General features: G+C 41.3%; 1 protein-coding gene across 1 annotated transcript in view; it reads right to left on the bottom strand.

Moving 5' to 3' along the window:
* Nucleotides 1-24,255, bottom strand: part of MTUS2 (microtubule associated scaffold protein 2) — a 498,561-nt gene that overhangs the window by 275,229 nt on the left and 199,077 nt on the right. The window contains exon 4 of the mRNA XM_037891750.2: nucleotides 18,477-18,717. Within this exon, the coding sequence (XP_037747678.1) occupies nucleotides 18,477-18,717 (241 nt within the window). The remainder of the gene's footprint in view (nucleotides 1-18,476; nucleotides 18,718-24,255) is intronic.

Genomic DNA, 24,255 nt, shown 5'->3' with positions numbered 1-24,255 from the left:
ACATTCACCACTTCTACTGTCAGACTCCTCCCTGCTACAGAAGTTCAACCTAAGCAGATGATGTTTGGCTAAGTTATAAACTACTGAAAACTAGAGTTTAAAATGGAAAATATTAGGCAACCTCAGCAATAGAAATTGCCACCAGATCTACCTATAGTACCTATGATAGCTGTTAACTGACCATTCTTCTCCACTCTACCTCTGACCTTATTGTTAACTGCTATGGCTCAGCCAGACTTTTCTAGACAACTCAGGAATATCATTTCATAACTTTCCCAAATTATCTTCAACTAGGGATATATGATCCTCCAAAGGTTTGGAGTTTGAGTTTTGTTTGAAAAGCACAAAAAGTCTGGATGCTTAGCCCAATTAGATCTAAATTATGCAAGCCCCTTTAGTACACAAAATTTGGTTAGAAGGCTTGCAAGAACAGGTTTTCTTCTGAGTTTTCTGCTATTTCTTTCCTCCAGTTAGGCTACAAATACTGCAGTTCTCTCCTGATATTTTGGCACTTCTGGGTTTCCATCCCTGTTGGAATCCAGGTGTGCAAAGGCATACAAAAGTGACAAAGAAGAAAAATAAATAAAAACCAAAATTTTCCAAAACTTTCTGAAAAATTGGGTTCTAGAAATGTGGAAAGATTCAGAGTCTGCACAGGGGTAAGAAAGTTATGATTTTTTTGAACCTATCCCTACTTTCATCTGCCCTGGAAGTTCTTCAAGAAAGTAGTGGGATGTTTAAAAGCCAGCAAGGTTATATGTTTATTCAGTCAAACTCCTCTCCCCACTTTGTGAAACCAATTTACACATTAGAATTGAAGAATATTTCAAATTAAGTGTATATTCATAATTGTATAGGGGAAATGGGAATTAACTGCATAGAAACAAATACAGCATTCGTATTATCACAATATTTAAATCCACCGTAAATTATGTAGGTCATAGCCTTATTATGTTTAATTAGGGATTACTGTTTGACAAGACTCTACGGAAAACAAAAGTAACTATCTGTCTGAACAGAAAAATAGTTTTAAATAATACTGGAATTTGACATATACTTGCGAATTTCAGCACAATAATACTAACCAGATATTTTTTAAAAGAAAACAATATATGTAACAGCAATGCAAAAAAATCCCCAATCTGTTTTTTTTAAATGATTTTCCTTTAAAGTACTCGACATAAGAGTAAAAGATTATCCACTAAGACAACAATGGGATTTACATGGTAATCCCTTATAACTGTACTTAGAAAAACATTTAATAACTTCTCAGGATTTTAGATAAGTACTAACATTTAAGAAGCCAGGTGTTTGAGTATAAAGTTTTTCACAGGCCATCAGATGACAATGGGCACACATGCACAAAAAAGATTTTTGCTTTTACACTTCTGCATTATTTTGTTAACAAGTGTATTTTAAGTGAGCTCTACTTTCTCATCTTTTTGCCTCCGAATTATTACACAAAAATACAGCACAAATTCTTTCATGCATTTTCTAGTGTTTGATCTGACATGTGGCAACAACTATTACTTGACTTAAACAAAGGAAAAAAACTGGGGAAAAAACAGGGGGGGGCCCCCCTCAGGTACTAGCTTACCTACACTGTCCCTCCATGGTGCTATGACTATGACCTGGAGGGACCACCCCTAGAAACTGAGAGGATAATTTGGTCTCTTTTGACCATTAAATCCTTTGAGCCTGATTTTCTCCTGCCTTGCATCATGTGTAGGTGCCATTTAGACCTGTGTAAAATGAGCTTGAGACACCTCTCTAGGCTGCTGGCCTGCCTCCCCAGCCCATGAAGGACTCGCTGCCATGTCCCAAGTCTGTTTTATTCTTCAAACATAAAACTTCAGCCAAAAAAAAATATCTAAACAACACAGTTCTTCTTCCCAGCATGGGCTACAGCTCCCCAAGGCTTTTCTCCTCGTCTCTCTCAGTGCTAAAAGGTGGACACACCACATCCCACTCCACCCTTCCGTTTCAGGGTCTACTGCAGGAACCCTCTCCCTCCTGCAACTCCTCTCTCAACTGAGCCACTTACCGGCTTTTATAATTACTTGACCCCTTTCCAGATGGGGCTTATAACTGCCCAGGGCTAGCAGGCCCCAGGCCCCTGACCCTTAAAGGGCAGACTACCCTGTTACAATTACCAAACGTGAATTCTTCACTCACACAACATGTGGGACTTTACAGTCACTTTACATGGAAATGACTACACAAGGGACAAGGCACTGGAGACCTGGGTCTTGATATTTTCCTGTCACTGCCAACAAGGTTGGCAATGAATGCAAATCATGTTGGTTGTTTTTATTTATTTTCTTTCAATTAAGAACCATAAAAAGTGCCCAAAACACAGGCTCCATGCACCCCACCAGTTATTTAAAATTGAAATGTGTATTTGGTTTTGTAAATAGCAGCAATCCATACAAATACTAAGACCTTCATGCATTGGCCAATATTTCAAAGGCCAGGCAAAACAAATGGGCCTCTGCAGTGTGGACATTTGAGTAATGGGTTCAGGAATGCAATCACCAACTCATTTCCTGTAAGCCAATGAACAAATGATGACTGTTACAGGTAAAACATAAATAGCTTTCAAGCACAACTTTCTTGCCTTACAGTTCAAGTACTAAGGCTTGGATTCACAAAGGGATTTAGGCCTTGTGACACTACATCACAACATCTAACCTTTAGATGCCTAGAAAATTACAGCAATTCACAAAGAGTTTGTCTCCCTATACAACAAATAGGGGAAAGACAGATTCCTTAGACTGCACTCCACAAAAGGAGCCACCTAAGTTAGCCAATGGGAGATGCCAACAAGAGGGGTGTGTGCTACGTCCCATCTCTCAGAGACAGGTACCTAAATTTGGATTGCAAGTGTTTGCTTATCTCTGCTAGTGATCCACGAACAGGGGAAGACAAATGTTCCTCCACCTTAGTCACATGCAAGGCCCAATCCAGTAGTGTGCTCAGAGGCTGCCTAACTCAGAGGCTGCCTAACTCAGAGGCTGCAAAACAGCTAGAGGAGGGCCTCCCTTTAGCCCAGTGGTTAGGGTACTCATGAGGGACATGGGAAACATCTAGTTCAAATCCCCTCTCTGCCTGATGAGGACAAGAGATTTGAACCACCTCTTGGTTGAGTACCTTAACCACTGGACTATGGGAGGTAGATCTTCCTCAATCTCTCTTACTGAAGTTTTTTCACTTTAATTAAATATTAGTTGGTCTAGTAAAGAGTGAGAATTACTCGGAAACCCAGCATTTAGAGCAGGAGGGTCAGACACTGGAAGGGACAGCATCCATACTTTGTTAGGTACCAGTATTGGTACCAAAGATGGTAGCGGGTAGAGAACAGTGCCTTGATGGAGATCTTGTAACACAGTGCCATGGATGAGAAGCCCTGGATTCTTTTTATTCTTGGCTGGCAGCACAAAGATGTTTCCCTGATGGGAACCTCTATGGGAAAAAGTTTTCCGGCTCCAACACACTGGTGTGCAGACACCTGAAGTGGAACGGACACATGCAAGCACTCCAAGAAGAATTAAGTTATTTTAATGAGCAGCTTTCATTTTAATAAAAATCTGCCAAAATAAGCTAACAAAAACTGGCAAAAAATTTTCCAGCTGTCTACCTGCTTGAAGCTAATTATAGAATTAAGAATTGTTGCCTGTACATTACATGAGTCAGTTTCTGTGAGACTTCAGCTGTTTCTATCTGGGAACGAGAAAGCGTTTGCAGGTGGTCATTGGTAACGCAAGACAGACGTGCCTTAGAAGCCTCAAGGAAACTACTAAGCAATCATTTTGTAAGCATTCGTGCAGCATGTAAACTATATCTCCACAGATGCGAATAACTAAACAATAACTTTCAAGTGAGCTCTCTGTGAAATCTGAAAATGTTTCAGCTAAAACAAACAATAAGTAAAAGAAAATGGCTGTGTACATTTTGGTATGCATGAAAGGGATCTGTAGCTCAACAACTCAAACCCTCCTTGAAATTCAGGACCCTTCAAGTTTTTGGTTTTTTGACATATTTTCCCCCAAAGATACCATTTTCCCTCAACAGGGACTTGAAATTGGATTTTCTACATCCCAGGCCAGTAGCCAAACCTCCTCACCCAACACACACAGGCAGCTGGGCTGCACCTTAGGTCAACCTAGCTATGTCACTCAGTGTTGTGAAAAATTTACACCCCTGAAAGACATAGTTAAGCCAACCTAAGCTCTGGAATAGACAACGGTCGGTCGACAAAAATGTTCTTCCGTTGACATAGGCTTGAGTGGATGGATTTACTACAGTGATGGAAAACCCTCTTCCATCCTCATAGTAAGTGTCTATGTTAGAGAGGAGCAGCTTCAGTGCTGCAGCTGATTGTTTGCAGGGCAGACATACTCTTACTCTCTTTTCAACACCTCCTACTGAAATGAAAGCCTCAGGTTTTGTATTTCAAAAACTGAAAATTCAACACAATTCCATTTTCATGAAAATATTCAAGGTTTTCTTTTCATTCCATTGAGGGGGGAAAAACGGTCAAAAACTTGAAAGTTGTCACAAAATGGAACTGACGTTCTACAGCTAGCTCTAATGGTTACCCCCATGTTAAATATGGAGAAACTGAGGCAGAGGTGAAGTGAGTAGTCCCAGGTCACACAGCAATCAATGATGCCGCATGCATATTTTGGATGAACACAGAAGGTAATTCAATCTTCGATCTCTTCTGGAACTTCCAACAAGTGTTCCAATCAAGGATTGATAATTTTCCTGCTATGGTCACCGGGAGTTTTTATCTGAGTAAAAACCTTAAAATGGATCTTAAGATGTTTTGCTACTTGTACATGAACAAGAGTCACTGGACTGCATGCAGTACCTTGGATTCCCAGGTGTTCTCCCACCCAAGTACTAGCCAGGCCCAGGACTGTTTGGCTTCCAAAATTAAAACAATAGTCACTGGACTGACCATCAATTAATGGCAACCAGCCAATGGTAACAAGTTTTCAAATAAACCTGGGTCAGATTTGAACCAGTGACCAGAGTCAAAAAAGCTATGTGTCTTGCAGCCTGCTGAGCAGTGGTGTAATGGTAAAAAAATTGAATGGGTAAACTGACCTTTCTGCTGTTCCAGGCTGGGCAGTGGCAAACATCATGTTTCCCAAATGAGAAAGGAGTAAACTCTGTTTACCCGCATTTGCCCTCAACTATGTTACTGCTCCTGAACAATCCAGTCTACAAAATCCAATTGGCCTCCTTTAGGAAATTTTCACTGCACAGAAGAACCTTGTTAATTTGCACTTAGATTACAAATCCACATTGGATTTCCATGTTTGCAATTTACTGAAGTACAGATCAGGAAGGTTCTGCTGGAGCTGCCAGTGCAGATAAAATAACACTCCCCATGAGACTCCCTGACCTCAGACTGAGAACGCAATACCACCCTGAAAAAGGTAAGGCCACTTAGCTGTCTGTCAACACTGCTTTTCCTTCCTCCAGTTGCGGCTGCTCTGATACAAGATGGACTCTCCATGTAGCGGGGACTCTGCTTGGCATTTCGTCATTCAGCAAGAGAGACAGCCACCTCTGCTTGTGTGCTCCCCCAAGGCACTGTGCCCAGCTCTAACAAGCAAGTGAAAGTAAAAATGGCTGCCACTACCTTCCTGTGGTGAAGGGAATAGCTGGTCCCCAGCTCTGCCTTTGTCCTTTCAATAAGAAAACTGACAGAAGAGCAGAACGATACTGAGAGACAGGTGGATGGTCAACCAGTCTCCATTCCCAATCCTCTAAGCACTCAGCTCCCCCGCCCTCCTACACTTCTTGCTCTTCCTCATCATTTCGCCCTCCAGCTAGCACTAAAATCCTTCTCTCTCTCAAAAATATCAGGAATTAACATGTTAGATGAAAAGAATTTCTTTGGAAGGAAGGTCAGCTGTTAGCTAACATATAATCGCTATGGTTAGGAAGGGCCACATTGCCAGTGCCAACACTGCTCCTGTCTCCTCCACCTACACCTGTATCCAGACAGAGAAGCTAATCATGGATGCCTCTACCCATATCCTGGTGTGGATTTGCAGAGACTGGGCCTCTGCAAATCCAGGCTATGGGAGGACCGTCCAGCGTGAAAGGTGTCTCCTGGTAGAATCCCTCAGGAAGCAGGTGGGATAGCTATGGGATAGAGAACTAGAGAGGATTGCTGTCATGCCCTGGGGAACGGGGATATGGCTCTGTCACAGGGAGGATGCTGCTGGTTTCTTTTGGCAGCAGGCAGTACTCCACCCCTACTCCGAACCCACCCATCATAGTGATGAAGAACTTTTTTGTTTCGATTTTCACCAGAAAGTTCAGTATCAATTGGACATCTAATTTATTGAATGCCAGTAAAAATGAGGCAGGATCAGAAGCTAAAATAGGGAAAGAACAAGTTAAAGATTACTTAGACAAGTTAATGTCTTCAAGTCACCAGGGCCTGATAAAATACATCCTAGAATACTCAAGGAGCTGACTGAGGAGATTCTGAGCCATTAGTGATTGTCTTAGAAAAGTCTTGGAAGACGGGAGAGATTCCAGAGGACTGAAAAAGGGTAGATATAGCGCCAATCTATAAAGAGGGAAATAAGGACAACCTGGGGAATTACAGACCAGTCAATTCAACTTCAGTACCTGGAAAGATAACGGAGCAAATAGTTAAGCAATCAGTTTGCAGACACCTAGAAGTTAATAAGGTGATAAGTCAGCATGGATTTGTCAAGAACAAATCATGTTAACCCTACCTAATAGCTTTCTTTGACAGGGTAACGAGCCTTGTGGAGGGGGGGGGGAAGTGGTAGATGTGGTATATCTTGACTTTAGTAAGATTTTTGATACTATCTCGCATGACCTTCTCATAAACAACCTAGGGATATAAAACCTAGCTGGAGCATTATAAGGTGGGTGCATAACTGGTTAGAAAACCGTTCCCAGAGAGTAGTTATGCATGTTTCACAGTCAAGCTGGAAGGGCATAACGAGTGGTATCCTGCAGGGATCAGTTCTGGGTCTGACTTTTTTCAGTATCTTCATCAATGATTTAGATAATGGCATAGAGGGTACACTTATAAAGCCTGTGGACTATACCATGCTGGGAGGGGTTGCAAGTGCTTTGGAGGATAGGATTAAAATTCAAAATGATCTGGACAAACTGGAGAAATGGTCTGAAGTAAATAGGATGAAATTGAATAAGGATAAGTGAAAAGAACTCCACTTAGGAAGAAACAATCAGTTGCACACATACAAAATGGGAAATGGCTGCCTAGGAAGGCGTACTACAGAAAGGGATCTGAGGGTCATAGTGGATCACAAGCTAAATATGAGTTAACAGTGTAACACCGTTGCAAAAAAAGTAGGGCTGTCAAGTGCTTAAAAAGATTAATCATGATTAATCGGTTGATTAAAAAAATTAATTGTGATTAATTGTGCGATTAATCATGATGTTAAACAATAGAATACCATTTATTTAAATATTTTGGGTCTTTTTGACATTTTCAAATATATTGATTTTAATTACAACACAGAATACAAAGTGTACAGTGCTCACTTTACATTTATTTTTATTACAAACATTACATTGTACATTTGTACATTTTATTACATTGTAATAAAAGAAATAGTATTTTTCAATTCACCTAATACAAGTACTATAATGCATCCTCTTTATCATGAAAGTTGAATTTACAAATGTAGAATTATGTACAAAAAATAACTGCATTCAAAAATAAAACAATGGAAAACTTTAGAGCCTACGTGTCCACTCAGTTCTACTTCTTGTTCAGCCAATCGCTCAGACAAACAAGTTTGTTTACTTTTGCAGGAGATAATGCTGTAATTCTTGTTTACAGTGTCACCTGAAAGTGAGAACAGGTGTTCACATGGTGCTGTTGTAGCTGGCGTCACAAGATATTTACATGCCAGATGCACTAAAGATTCATATGTCACTTCATGCTTCAACCACCATTCCAGAAGACGTGTCCATGCTGATGAGAGGTTTCGCTCAATAACATTCCAAAGCAGTGCAGACCGATGCATGTTCATTTTCATCATCTGAGTCAGATGCCACCAGCAGAAGGTTGATTTTCTTTTTTGGTGGTTTGGGTTCTGTAGTTTCCACATCGGAGAGTTGTTCCTTTAAGACTTCTGAAAGCATGGTCCAGACCTCGTCCCTTTTAGAAGGCACTTCAGATTCTTAAACCTTGGGTCGAGTGCTATAGCTATTTTTAGAAATCTCACATTGGTACCTTCTCTGAGTTTTGTCACATCTGCAGTGAAGGTGTTCTTAAAATGAACAACATGTACTGAGTCATCATCCAAGACTGCTATAACATGAAATATATTGCAGAATGCAGGTAAAACAGAGCATCAGACATACAATTCTCCCCGCAGTGAGTTCAGTCACAAATTTAATTAGTGCATTTTTTTAACCAGAGTCATCAACATGGAAGCATGTTCTCTGGAATGGTGGTTGAAGCATAAAGGGGCATATGAATCTTTAGCGCATCTGGCACGTAAATATCTTGCAACGCCAGCCACAACCGAGCCATGCAAACGTGTGTTCTCACTTTCAGATGACATTGTAATTAAGAAGTGAGCAGTATTATCTCCCGTAAATGTAAACAAACTTATTTCTCTTAGCGATTAGCTGAACAAGAAGTAGGACTGAGTGGACTTGTAGGCTCTAAGTTTTACATTGTTTTGTTTTTGAGTGCAGTTATGTAATAAAAAAAATCTGTATTTGTAAATTGTACTTTCACAATAGAGACTGCACTACAGTACTTGTATGAGGTGAATTGAAAAATACAATTTCTTTTGTTTATCATTTTACAGTACAAATATTTGTAATAAAAAATAATATAAAGTGAGCACTGTACACTTTGTATTCTGTGTTGTAATTAAAATCAATATATTTGAAAATGTAGAAAAACACCCAAAAATATTTAATAAATTTCAGTTGTTATTCTATTATTTAACAGTGCAATTAAAAGTGCGATTAATAACGATTAATTTTTTTAATCACGATTAATTTTTTTTTAGTTAATCGCATGAGTTAGCTGCGATTAATCGATAGCCCTAAAGAAAGTGAACATCATTCTGGGATGTATTAGCAAGAGTGTTGTAAGCAAGAAATGAGAAGTAATTCTTCTACTCTATCCTGCACTGATTAGGCATCAGCTGGAGTACTGTGTCCAGTTCTGGGCATCACATTTCAGGAAAGATGTGGACAAACTGGAGAAAGTCCAGAGAAGAGAAACAAACATGATTAAAAGTCTAGAAAACATGACCTACAAGGGAAAATTTTAAAAATTGGGTTTGTTTAGTCTGGAAAAGATAAGACTGGGTGCGGGGGGGGAGGGTTACACATGATAGTTTTCAAAGACATAAAAGGTTGTTACAAGGAGGTGGGACTGGACTAGAAGACCTCTCAAGGTCCCTTCCAGTACTACATTTCTATGATCCTATATTCTATTCCTGGAGCCTGTTCTGGATCACAGATTTCCACACTCACTGTGTCCAGAAGCTTGTTGATATTAAGCAAAGTCTCATGAGAAACTGCCTTAGGAGTTAACTGAATGGAAATACTCAAGAAGATGGCTAGAATGTATTTTGGAGAATGGCTATAGTCCACTTACAATTATGTCACACAATGGATAGCTCTCTCCATTTCCAACTGCCTTTACTCCCTCCCTTCTTAACTAAGGGCTGCCTCTAACTCACCTACTTTTTTCACTCTTGTCTCATTCCACGTTTCTCCTTTTTCATTATCCACTTTCACCTTCACACCTTTTCATTTCATTTACACACTGATTATGGAATTATGTTAAGTCCTCTCTTTCTGTTTCCTAACTCCCCATGGAAATGCATCCTGTCAGATTTTCTACGCTAGGGTGAGATCGAAGCGGTACATAAGCACTTAGTATTTAATAATCACTTTAGCATTTTCCTTGCACTGTACAAAAATACAGATCGATGCAACGTATTTCAATACTGTTACTGACAATGTCTGTGGCACCAGGTGTAGAATTACGTGACACAGAAGAATGGAGACACCCAGAGAATGTGGCATGTAAAACGTTACAGCGGGTTGTTTACTTTAAACCGGCACTATTAGCTGAGAGAGGGGAGGGAGAGTAGAGCTAGGTTTCTAAGGTGGCAATAATTGTCCTTCATATAATTCTTCTGAAGAGATAGGTCATATTGAGACACTTCTAAATCTCCACAAAAACATACAAATCACCATTCCGCCTGCTGAAAAAGTAGGCAGTGCCATTCAGAATCATTACGCCGGAGTAACTAGGAGATACAGAACAGAGCACTGTCACATATTCCTCCTTGAATTCTGAGTGTGTGATCTCTCTCTTCCAAAAACTAAGAAGCTCAACAGCTCAGATCTGCCCCCAGACCCAGGTTTATCAGATTGCAGAACAAATGAATGAAATTGAAGCCTGAATAGCATAAATACAAAATTACAGGAAGCAACTTCAAAGTGCAATTCTTATCTTCAAATCTCATTTGATATTCAGTAGCCCTGAGTGACAACATAAAAAATAAAGACGACTCGGAAGGAGAAAGCTGCAGAGACATAGTGGCACTAGTGATGTACTTTACATATGTGTGTGTGTGTGCGCGCATGTGTGGGAGAGAAAAATACAGTCCTGTTTCTATCTTTTGGAAGAAAAAAATACATCTCCAGTGGGAAGATGGGAACTCTTGGGAACTCTTAGCACCTAGATGGGTGTGCTGAGCACCTGTCAGGATTAGGCCCCAACTCATTAACAGAGAGAAAAGTATAAGCGCTTTGAGTATCCTTTTATTAGTAACAGATTTTGCTTTGACTCAATTTCCATTGCGTGGAGTTGGTTCAAGATTGCCACAAAATCCTAAATGGTAAACGTCATAAATTAAAAGGGGGAGAATTTAATTAACTCACACTCCACAAGGAAAAAATATTCATAAACATCAGGAAAAAGTAGCAGACATTTAATTTAATTGAAAAGATGGTCAAGGGATCACTATTTTACTTTTCAAAGTCAGATAGTCTGCCAATCAAAATCAGCCACTTCACACAAACATTACCATATTTGCTCCAAAAACTCTCCATAACAGAGGAAAGCATATTAACAACTTATACATTACAGACATAGTGTAAAGTGTTATTAAATACTTGTTCAACACTTGGTGGCTCTTGTAGAAGAGGTAAGGAAAATTTATGCAGAATAAATGAGTGTTAAACTCTGAGAGAGAGAGAGAATGACACCCAACTCCCTTTGAATACATCACAACTCATTGACTTACTATACCTCCTATAGCGTTGAACACTTTTCCCCATAACAATAACACTTTCTTACTCCTTGCCTGCCCACTTTATATCCTCTTCTTAAAGTGAGTCATCCATTTAAGCGTTTCTAAAGAACAGTACCACTAAATACGAAAATGACAGTATAACACATGCAGAGGTGCACCATGGACTGAATATATAACAGATACAGAATTGTAATCAATTCAATCACATTTTTAGCCTCATCACGGGATGTTCACCAGCATTATACACAGAACCATTCATTATTAGATTTCCCCTCCACAACACTGCCTTACTGGAGTGCAGTAATCGAATGAAGACTATAACTGCTTGAAACTAACAAGATCCTTAATGCATTGCTCTGTGGCTTGTCTGATAGCAGGCGTTCAGGGATTTAATGCTTAACTGCTTTAGAGACAGGACTGTCTTCATTATCGTTATTGTCTGAGAGCCGAAATACTCAGTGCCACAGCAACACCAACGCTGGTTAAACGAGTTGCTGTGCTAGAGAAGGCAGAGCGGAGAGGAATAAAATCTCCATTACAAGGCACTGGTTCTGCCCTGGCTCCTGTACTGTGGCAAGGCAGATTCATGTAGTAGTAACATCACACTGTGGAACCGGCTAGTTCCTTCCATTTCCACCACTTGAACACCTAATCCTGCAAAACTGAAATCCGTGAAAGGCTTGTCGCATTAAGGGCTCAAGACCAGCCCTCAAGTGGGTGCTCACTGACGTTTCTTGCTTGTAGTAATGGTAGCCTAGCAAGGGAAAGCACTTATGATACCACAGCTGATTATGCTTTAATCTAGCAAACCTATAAATGTGCACTTTTAAGAACAAAACATTGCCTTTATTTATATCAAGGAAAGGGCTTTGTTTTGTGTGTTTCATTTGATTATATTACGTTTATCTAAGCTATAGTTCATCCTGTTGCTCTAATACCACATACAAAACAATAAGGCAGATAAAAGGAAATAATTTAACATAACACCACAACAGCCTGTCAAATTAAGGGAAATAAGTTGACAGCAAGAGATAAAAGGTGTCAAATTCCTGGAAACATAATAGGTTTGTTCTGACCATAAAACAGTTAGATTCAAACAAAGCAAATACTGATATTACTCTATCAGATCTGTATGTCATAGTCAGTTCTCTGGATGGGATGGGTTCTGCTAGATTGCTCTTTTCATTTCAAATTATAAACCAATGCTTCAAAAATTATAAACAAAATGGAATTCCACTCCTCACTTCCAGTGCAAAAGTGAGAGCTAAACGCAACCATTTACATAGACTGGGTAGAGTAAATTTTAGTGGGTTCAGCATACGCGAAAGTGCCAGCTTGACAGGCTTAGACAACGAAGTTCTCTATTTTTTCACAGTACACATACAGCAACAGTGCAAGCTTCCCAATCTTGCTTCGCCAATGTGCCTTAATCCTTCTGGATCTGAGACAGTAGTTCCAGGCCCATTCCTTCCTTGTCTTCTCCACTAAAGTGATGCTGTATGATTGAATATGACCATTTGTATTATTAATGCTACCACTGTTACCTAGTTGCAACAAATCTTGTACAAAGTAAGTCATGTAAGGTGTGAATGGAAAAGTTATAATTTGCTAAGTATGATTATCCTGTTTATATGCATATATCATCTTTGTATCTGAAGTTAGGAATATTGGCTATGGATTGGCATCTTACATATGTGTTCTATTTCTGGGTAACACCCCCCCAGAAAGAATTTATATTAGGGCCAACGAACTATGTGATGATGGCCTACTAAGGACAGTCAGCTCACAATGGGCCTTTTAAGAAATTCATCCCACCCAGTAAGCCTTTCCTGTGGATGCTTCAGGAAGAATATGGGATCGCTGCCTCTGTGAGTCATCAGAGCACGTACGGATATTAGGGTTGCCAATTTTCTAATCCCACAAAACTGAATACCCTAGCCACGCCCCTTCCCCAGGGCCACACCCCCACCCCACATCTCTTCCCCAGGGCCACACTCCCACCCCACCCTTTCCCCACAGCCCTGCCCTCGCTCACTACATTCCCCATCCCTCAGTGGCTCGCTCTCCTCCACCATCACTCACTCACTTTCACTGGACTGGGGCAAGGGGTTGGGGTGCAGGAGTGGATGACAGCTCTAACTGGGGGTGCGGGTTCTGGGGTAGGGCCAGAAATGAGGGGCTCAGGGTGCAGGAGGGGGCTCCGGGCTGGGGTAGGGGGTTGGGGTGTGAGAGAGAGCAAGGGCTCTGGCTGGGGGTGCGGGCTCTTGGCGGGGGCTGTGGGGATGAGGGATTCAGGGTGTGGGAAAGGGCTATGGGTTGAGGCAGGGGGTTGGGGTGTGGGAGGGGGTGAGGGCTCTGTCTGGGGGTGTGGGCTCTGGGGTGGGGCCAGGGATTAGGGGTTTGGGGTGCAGGAGGGGGCTCCAGGTTTGGGGGTGGGGAAGAGGGATTCAGGGTGTGGGAGGGGGTTCTGGGATGGGGCAGGGGGTTGGGGTGCAAGGGGGTTGAGGGCTCCGTCTGGGGGTGAAGGCTTTGGGGTGGGGCCGGGAATGAGGGGTTTAGGGTACAGGAGGGGGCTTTGGGTTTCGGAGGGCCTCAGGGATGGGGAAAGGGGTTGGTGCTCACGGTTGGGGCACGGGCTTACCTCCGGAGGCTCCCGGTCAGAGGTGCAGCTGCGGGGGGGCTAAGGCAGGCTTCCTGCCTGTCCTGGCACAGCAGACTGCGCTGCACCCCTGAAGCGGCCAGCAGGTCCAGCTCTTAGGCAGAGGCACAGCAAGCGGATCTGCGCACTGCTCTCGCCCGCAGGCACCGCCCCCACAGCTCCCATTGGGAGTACGGAGTACTGCCAATGGGAGTACGGAGCCGGTGCTCAGGGTGGGGGCAATGCATGGAGCCCCATGAGGCCCCTCCCACCTAGGAGTTGGACCTGCTGGCCGCTTCCGGGGCACAGAGTGGAGCCAGGACAGGTAGGGACTAGCCTGCCTTAGCCCCACAGCCCCGCCGACTGGACTTTTAATGGTCGGCGGTGCTGACCAGAGCCGCCATGGTCCCTTTTCGACCAGGCGTTCTGGTCGAAATCCAGACATTTGGACACCCTAAAAGGCATGTGATATGCTCATGTGACCCTGGAATCCATCTTGGGCTAGTAATTTTCCATGTATCTGGGCTGTAGGCTTTGTTTGGGACATTAAAATTCCATGCACATGGCAGAGGATGTAAAATGGAGATGTTTCAGTGGTCCCTTTGACTTCATTTCCTGCTTCATTTCCCTGGACTGGTTTTCTAACAAGGAAACTCTAAATAAGGAATAAGGACTGAAATCTGTTTTCCTGACATTTCCAGAGAGACTTTTGCAAGTTTACTCCATAACTGCTTCAAACCTGACATAAGGACTTCGCAATCACTTGTATGTATATGATCTATTAACCACTTATAACTCTCTTCTACTTTTCTTTTATAATTAAACCTTTTTTAGTTTTTAGTTACTAAACGATTGGTATCAGTGTGATTATTCGGTAAAACCTGAGTTACAGATTGACCTGGCTAAGTGGCTGATCCCTTGGATTAGAAGGACCCTAATTCTGATGAAACTGGTTTTCAGTAACCACTCATCATAAAGTCCAGTGTCTGGGTGGTGAGCCAAAGGCTGGAATCTCAAGGAGACTGTGGTTTTGACTTCTTGTTAACCAGTGTGGAGACACAGAAGTTCACTTTTGTTCTGGGTTTGGTCTAATCTAATGATAGAATAACCACCAGTTTGGGGGACCTTCTTTCTCCGCAGTGTGTCCTGAATTTGGTATTCTCAGCTGTGATTCACTGAGGCACAGTGACAACGAAGCCAGCCAGCCAAACAGGCAGTTGTGAGAACGGTACTCACTCCAAATGCTCATTTCACATGAATCATTCAATGGCTATCAGAAATTAATGGGGTTCAGCAACTGTTCACCTGAGCTGGATCCGAAGAGATGACTGAGAGGTAAAAGCTCTGTATCAAATTACCAAATCATATGTGCCATCAAGTAAACTGAAACAATTTTTACTATATGATGGCTTGCGGTTTAGATGAAAGAAGATATTTGTTTCAGAAGGGGTTCTAATAGAGAGGTATCCACAAGACAAGAATCACTTTCACAATTATTGTGAATTGATACTTTCATTGGCAGTCTAATCATTGAAGCAAAGGGTAGAATAGGCACGAATGGTAGACTGAACCTCAGTTTGTTCTAGAGAGTGAAACATATTGCTAGAAACCTGTGCGGAAGCTTACACTGCCACTGCTTATATTATGCTCGTTCCACGGTTAAAGGACATCATTTTCCAATGCTGTCACTCTGGCATATTTCATAAGCAATATATTCCTTTTCAGAGACATGGTTCAAAAAAAAAAAAAAGACGGATAAAGATGGCTTAAGAAGTCAAAAAGCTGTCAAAGGGAAAAATGGGTTGTATAAGACTTAAGGAAAGAAACTATAAAGATGACAAAGAAAAATACTAACCAATACTGCATGGGTATTAAGGAAAGAAAATACTGCAAATAAAAGAGGAATTGCCCAGGAAGTAAAGGAAAACAATAGAAGATACTTGTAATAAATAAAAAGAATAGATCAATAAGGAAAGCCAGTGAATCACCAGACAGCAGTGGAAAGAACTTAACAACACAGGAACAAGATACGGCAGAAAAATTAAACAAGTTCTTCATCTCACTGTTCATAAGGGAAATTGGAGGTGAGATGACAGAAATGGAAATAACGTGTCTGGGGCAACACAATGAAAAACTCAAGGCATTAGGCAATCATTCCAGAACAAGTTTTGTGTAATTTAAAAATCAATAAAAAACAGATGGAATGCCAAGGTCAGATGGGTTACACATCAAGATACAGAGGGAGATGGCACAACAGATCGTAAGCAGTCCAACAAGAGTTATTTTTAATAGTACCTTTGAAATTGGTGAGATAACAATGGGCTGGAGAGATGCAAACATAATGAAATTCTTTAAGAAGGAAGCTATGGGGAGCGAAGGAATTAAATCTGGCCTCGGTGGCAGACAAGATCCTAGAGATAATCAGTGATGAGATCACAAAATAACTAGAAAAATATGACTTGATAATTAATGGCCAACTGTTTCATAAGGGATAAATCTCGTCAATTAGAAACTTTAAGATGACATTACAGAAAAGAAACAGAGGCAAGGTACAGACAGATACTGCTTGGATTTCCAGATGGTGTTCCATACAGTAAGAGATGCGGTAGGTGAGGTAAAATATTTTATCAGACCAACTTTTGTGGTGGAAAGTACAAGCTTTTGAGCTCCACAGAGCTCTTCTTCCAGTCTAGAAGAGGAGGCTCAATCCAGAGTGTCTGAGCTAAACACAAGTTGGGATAGATTGTTAAGCAGAAGGCATAGCGTGTTGGAGCCAGTCACTTGCAATGAAGTGGGCAACTGGGCATTAGATTGTTATACACAGATTGTTTAATTGGGCAATTAAAGGTAGCAGGCAATGTGGTGTGGTACAAACTGTTATAATGAGTCATAAAATCAGTGTCCCTGTTAAAGTCCATGTTTTTTGGTGTCTACCTCACCTACCTTCTCTCTCTTATATTCTGGGACCAACATGGCTACAACACCACTTTAGTGAAGTAAGACACAATGCATAATCTAGACAAGTCTAATACATGGAAGACAGCATGTCCTTGAATGAACAAAGAAATGGACTGGCAAAAGCAGAGACTGCAAAATGAAAAGTACAGAGTGAATAAAATCATTTTATTTATGAAGAGGGTGAATAAAAATCATTCATTTGAACCATCAGATAAGTGACTAAATATGTTAGCATGCCCATTCCTTGTGTTTTCCTCTCCCTAAACTTACATTGTCTCTGAGTTTCCACCTTTTAAGGACTGTCTCATCCTTCCCTTCCTTCAAGCTCTTACATCTCCACTCAGTGTCAGTATTGTTTCTAGCTTCCTAGCCCTCCACTCTGGTCCACCTATATTCCTGTGTCACTTACAGCTTTACTACCTTATTCTGTAATCTTGTAAATTCTCAGAAGTTATGCAGAGACGGGTTTGCCCAATATTTGCAAATAGGACCACAGAGAAAAAAATCCAGGTACTGAGGCAATACAGCACCAATTTCACCAAGATGGCGATAGGAGGCACTGTGCTGCTGGAGGTACTGACTTTCTGATGAGATGCAAAACTAAGATCCAGACAACTTGTGCTTTTAACTATCGAACGGCACTCTTTTCAAGGGCAGAGGCGGTGTTAAGCACTATGTTGGGGTCATATTCCATTCTGCCTACCTAAATACCTTCGGGAGTTTTTAACTGCAGCTTTACTTCTTGTCCTGCATTTCTATGTAGTATGGTATGCTGTTAAGTGGCTACCATGTTCCACTCCAGAGAAGGCTGCATTTCAGTGGTCTGTGAACCAGATCTTATATATACACTTTCTAACAATCTTTGATATCCTTCAGGATGAAAGCCATTATGGATAAATTGTGTAAGGTCTGATGATGATGAGGAGGATTATTTCTGTCCTGCTGTGTTTGACTCTTTCCCTCACATTCTTCTATTGTTCTCTCCCTCCCCCTTCATATTAGTCTGCTTGATCTTGCGCTGTGTTCAATGTTCTGGCACAGAAGAGGTCCTTGCCAGGCCTTCAGAAGATCAGGACTGTAGTAAATTTCACTTCTCTGCCAGCATATTTTAACACTGTGACGCACATCAGAACAGAACACAGTGTTATGGGGGAGGGGGTGGAATGAGATAGTGGATTCTAAAAAGGACTTTCGTGATGGGGCAAAAAGTGTTCAATTAACTTCCCTGGTACAACAGCAAAGGTAACTAACCTCCGACTATTGCGGATAAGACATTTCAGACACCTACAGGGAGGAGGAGGATCAGGTACACAAGCACTGTAATGACTGGTACTAAACTGATCCTTCCTCCTTGGCAAGAGACCCAGTAACCTTCCTACAAGCCCCAGGCTCCTTAGTCAGCAGAGTCTTACCTCAGACTGGATAAAGGCATCTTGTAGAGTGATATTAGAGCTTTCTGGTATCAGGCCAAGGTATTGCTCATTTTGTCATATGCCTGTCTGAAAAAATAATTACTGATTACAGTTAAAAGAAAGGAAGCGTTTGTAGTTTACCTGAAGCCTCAGGATGATAAAGGCTGGACGCATTTGTTATTTGTCCTGGTTGATGGAGGCAGCTATCTGAGGACCTTTGACTTGCAATCAAAATCCTACTTTTTGCAGAGGGCAACCTGGAAACCGCACCCAGTCCTAACTGTGGTTTAAGTATCATGGCAGATCGATAAAAACTTGGGGATACCTCATAGTGGGTATACGGCGGAGAACAGAATTCTTCTTTCATAGGCCTTTTCCCAACCTATAGAGAAACAAATGAAACAGATATCACTGCAGTGTATTCACACATCCAGGAGCTTACATTTGCTTGTAAAGACTATGACTAATTTCTCCTCTTTGTGGTTGCTGCTTTGAGATCAGCATGGGAGATTCGAAATGTGATGGTTTGATCACATTGATCACTAGCCATGGAATAAAAATTTCATTCACAACCCAGCCAAATGCAACACACCGCTGACCCTTGCTCTCAGAAAAAGCCTCAAGTAGTGAAAATGAAGCAACACTATTAACACCTGAAAGGTAAATCTCCTTGACCATGGAGAATGATGTGCCAAGAAAATGAGTAAAGGGAATTTTTTTGGATGTTATTTAAAATACTCCTTATTGGAAGATAAACCAGAGCTCTATTTTTTTTAAAAAGATACTCATCTTGAGCAAAGTTTCTTGGATGAGCAAGTTGTCTTTTATTACAGGAATGTGGAGAATTTAATTTTTACACCATGATGAATGAAACAATTATAAACAAAGTTAAAAGTACTTTTAGCTAATTTCATCAGAAAAATAATCTCATTTGAGATTAATATGTTCACATTCATTGTGATGAAGGTATACAAAGAAACTTGGCCTTATTTGTTCACAGAATGACCCTGAGTCCTATGAATTTATTTGCTATTCATAAGCATTTGCCAGATAGTTTGGTATGAAACACATTACCATATGGGCTAATCACAAACTGTTCACTTTGGCTTTTGTTATTCATTATTCATGGTATGTAGTAGGTAACCTAAATCACATGGTGCTGTTTCTGCTCCCGGAAACTGAAGCTTCTTAAAAGAGGGAAACGTTTTTGACAAATGTGTGGTCCAATTCATGAACCTTTCAGGATTCATATAAACTTTCAGGATTCATGTCCCAAATAAACGGGCTGTTGTCTGAATCCTGATGAAAGGCACAGCCCCACAAACAACAGCAGAGCAAATTCTCCACATAAAGGCCGTGAACCTGGAAAGACCTATATATGTGCTTAGCTCCACACACGCTGAGGCTCGGTCTACACTACAAACTTATGTCAGTTTAACTGAAATCCACCCCATGAGCGACGTAGTAATACCAACCAAACTCCCAGTGTAGAGAGTGCTATGTGAATGGGAGGACTTCTCCTGTTGGCATAGCTACCAACTCTCAGGGAAGTGGAGTGCCTAAGCTGATGGGAGAAGTTCTCCCGTGAGTCCCGTCAGCTTAGGTAGCGTCTTCACTAAGCGCTACAGCTGCAGCGCTTGAAGTGTAGACCTGCCCTGAGTCCACCTCTTCAGGCTGTGGCTGCTTTCCATGACTTGGGATAAAAGAAGACAGCGATGTCACATACCTATGGGTGTTCACTTCTCCACAATTTGCTAAGACACATTTACACTATTGACCCGATTAGCACTCTGGGTTGGAGTCCAACTTTTGTAGACTTTTCTTTTAAAATATAAATCATAATTCTCTGTTAAGGACCCTTTAATATTTTCCAGTGTGTCCCAGTTAGGGGTTTGGGGTTATTTTTTGGGGGGGGGGGGAAGTGGCTTGGAAATCAGGGCTAAATTTATTTTAAAAATTAATCAAAAATAGCCTCAGGCCATCACATATGCAGAAGAATATCTACTGATTAATTAATTCTGCTGTAAATTACAATGTATTTAATATGGCAAGCCCATATCTTTTCAGCAATTATAAGCATTTAGAGGATGCACTTTAACAGGGACTATAGGAGCTTTGATCCTAGCAGATTCATAAGCACATCTTTAACATTCCAAAATACATAAGATTGGCCTTAAACTATTACAGAATCAGTTTAGAATCTTTTAGGGTTTTGCATATTTTATACTGAAATTCTGATAAGACAGATACTGTAGATATTTAGGGCTTGTCCACACGTAAAACGCTGCAGCTGCACTGCTGTAGCACTTCAGCAAAGGAACAACCTATGCCAACAGGAGGGGGTTCTTCTGTCAGCGTAATTCACCTCACTGAAGGAAGAATTCTCCTGTCGACCTAGCGCTGTCTACACCAGAGGTTAGGTCAGTTTAACTGTGTCACTCACAGGGTGTGGATTTTTCACACCCCGGAGCAATGCAGTTATACCGATCTAATTTCCTAGTGTACACCAGGCCTGAGCATTTTATCTTTGCTCTACATTTTTCAGCATAAATGTAGCCTCGTTTTCCACCATTAAATCTTCAGTAACATTCTTCTTTCTTTGTATTATACTTATATGACCTACTTTTCTATTTTAGAATTCAGGTTTTTATTACATATGTCTGATCCTTGATGCCTAACTTGTATGAAAAGTAAATTATCTTAATTTTTCAAAATTAATCAATGTAGTAGTTTTACTGAAGCTTTTAGGTGTGAGATTTTTTTCCTGGATAAGATTTAGTTACCTTTTCTCCTCATATCAGCATATTTCAGTCAGATTGCATTATACACTTCCTATCATTTTGTTTATAACTGGCAGTGAATAGACCAACAACAAATTCCTAAACAGAAGGAACAGAGAAATTCTTTGAATACAGAGACCATGCATTTTTAATAAGCTGAGTTAGTTTTGCCAAGGCTTCAAACTACTTGTGTTATCTTTATTGACAGTGCTCTATAGGTAAGACAGCAGGGCTGCAGACATGAAATAAGGTGACCAGATGTCCCAATTTTATAGGGACAGTCCCGATTTTGGGGTATTTTTCTTATATAGATTCCTATTACCCCCCACCCCCGTCCCAATTTTTCACACTTGCTGTCTGGTTACCCCCTAACATGAAAAGATTATCACAAATTTAAAATGAATCCTCTGATGGAATCCAGGAGGACTTGCCTGATCATTTCTCAGCAAATACAGTAAATATGTTTGTTTAAAAAAAAAAATTCCACACACAATTGCTCTATTCTGAGTGAGACAAAATTGCTGTTTGTAGATTGAGTCCGTTTTTTTGGTTTGTACTTTGGGACAAATGTAGATAGGGTGTAATCTGATTGGCTTCAGTGGAGTTGTACCTGATTACAAGGCTCGTTTTGGCCTATAGTATTCTGCATTAGCTGTTTGGGGCTTTTAAAGAATGAACTGATATATCCTGTTAAAGCTCCCAACTCCTGTAATTTTAGACTTCTGATTTCACATGCCATGGTATGCAATAAATATCTCCTACTCACTCTATGTATAAACCAGTGTGCTGAAGAAAGCTTCCATCACTTGAAAAGTCAGCAGTTAAGTGCAAATTAGCAACTGAAACTTCCACAATATGGCTAATTCTCAACAGAACTGGTAGCAATGCCTACAGTTAAGATTGCCCAGCATTTTCCATTATAAGACTTTACAATCTTTACATTTAATAAACTTTACATTCAGGACAAGCTTTTCCTTGGGTGTCTGCGCTCTGGTGATTTATTTATTTATTTATTCATTCTTTTCGTTCAACCTTTCCTGAGAATGAGACAAGGGAAAATTATGGAGACAAGGTGGGTGAGGTAATATCTTTTATTGGACCTACTTCTGTTGCTGAGAGACAATAAAAGGTGGGACCGACATGGCTACAACTACACTGCATACAAGGGAAAATTATGTTATATGACCCATGTAAAATAAGATTCCTATAGCCCTTTCATTGAGAGGTTCTACTGGCCTCCATGCTTTGGAGCAAGGACTTGAAATTTGACAGGCAGCACTACCAGAACACATCCCCATGGTGTGGCACTGAAGTCACCCTGCCTTGATTTCCCTTTGTCTCCATTAGTTCTTTACGCCTTCAGCAAGGTTCAGTTATAGAGGTGACTTAGCCTTACGGCTAGGCTATAGAATGCAACCCCTTCCAGGGTAACAAAAATCCAAAGTACAACACCAACATCAGTTTTCCACTCCGGACCTGTGCCAGGCAGAGCCCTTCTCCACAGGGTCTGACTGTTCCATACCACAGTCTTTGGCCCTTCTCTTGGGCTCAGCTTCCAGCCCTCCTGGGCTCTGGTCAGTCCCTTTCTCTCCCCTTACTAGCAAGAGTAGCTGCATCCCCTCATAGGGTGACAGCATTGGGAGAACACACACCTAACCTCTACTGTGGCTTCTTGACCCTGGGAACCCTAAACTACTGGCCTATATGCTACGTAATTCAAACTCTAGCTCATTCTACCTTTCCTTCTTAGAGCTTCTTCCTACGTACCAGCCTGGCCTCTCTGAAAAGTCTTTTTCCTCAAGTCTTTTCAGCTCTAATCCTCAGCTAAAATTCCTTTCCCCTGTGAACAGTGTATCCACAGCCTTCTTTCCTGGGGCTGTACTTTAATCCTGGCAGGCCTCCCTGGCCCATCAAGATTCTGGTTCTACCCCCTCAGAGTCATCTCTCCTGACTCTTGGCCTTCCCCTCCACTGAGCTAAGAGTGGTCCTTCATAATGCTCAGGAGGTGGTCACCTGATTCTGGCATTTGGCCCCCCGTTCCCAGCTTGGTCTGCTGATTCTTCCTGAATAATTGAATTAAAGGTGCCATGTTCTAGAACAGGGTTGGCTGGCCCCGGGGCCCACTGTCCTTAGCTGGACAGACTGCCCTGTTACAGCACCTGAAACTAGTGGATACTTAGGCCTTAATTTCTGTGCCTCAGTTCCCCATCTGTAAAATGGGAATAAAAAATACCACCTTACTTGACAGAGAGTATTACAAAAATAAATTAATATTTGTGAAGCACTCAGATACCATGGTGATGAGTGCCACCAACAAACTCATTAGAAATTAATAATTCCATCTTCAAAGAGGGGTTTGAATTGTACGTGGTTAATAAGGCCAGGGCCACACAGTGAACAATGAGGATAAAACAAAATATTGAATAGCTGCTCAGACAGTGAGCACCTTTCATCCTGTGCACTGGGAGTGTGTGTGGGGGAATGTGGAAAAAATAGTATGTGACCATGTAACAACTGTATCATAATGTACCACAAGTCCGAAGTAAGGGGCAGTAAGTAGCTGTCCCACAAACTAACCAGGGACCCAACTGTGACCCCTGCTTGCCCACTCCCCTGCCCTTCTGCACTGGAGGGGGCGTAGTGGCACAGAAGCAGTCTGTAATTGACAATGGGGGTAGAAAGTGAACCGTGATCTTGCCCAGAGTGACCAAACTGGAAGCAGACATCTTGGCAAGGCGGTACTGAATGGGCCATAGGGAATTCAGTTATCCTCTGACTGCATTGAGAAACAGCTGGGGAAACGAAAATTCTGTTATTTTGAGAGAATGGTTAATATACCCGTCCACTTCAAAATGAACCAAGACATAAACATTTTACTAAACATTATAAATTGTCTTACAGCAGCTTTGAAAGGCCCTGTTTTTCAGTTCATCCAAATGAGAGGCAAACTCTTCTAGTCCTACTGCATGTCAACAGTCCAGAGCTCTTGCTGGACATACCTGCCAACCTTCCTCTGGAGGAGGAAAAGCTCCTGTTTACCAGCAAATAGTGACCATTTTCTTCAGCTGTCTCTTCAAAAGGCTTGCCTAGACCCATGTATGTCAATGGAGTTAAGAGACAGGCCTTTTTCTCTCTCCAGT

This window comes from Chelonia mydas, chromosome 1 (genome assembly GCF_015237465.2).
Source record: "Chelonia mydas isolate rCheMyd1 chromosome 1, rCheMyd1.pri.v2, whole genome shotgun sequence".
NCBI classification, from domain to species: domain Eukaryota; kingdom Metazoa; phylum Chordata; order Testudines; family Cheloniidae; genus Chelonia; species Chelonia mydas.
This window is presented reverse-complemented; position numbering and strand designations above follow the sequence as displayed.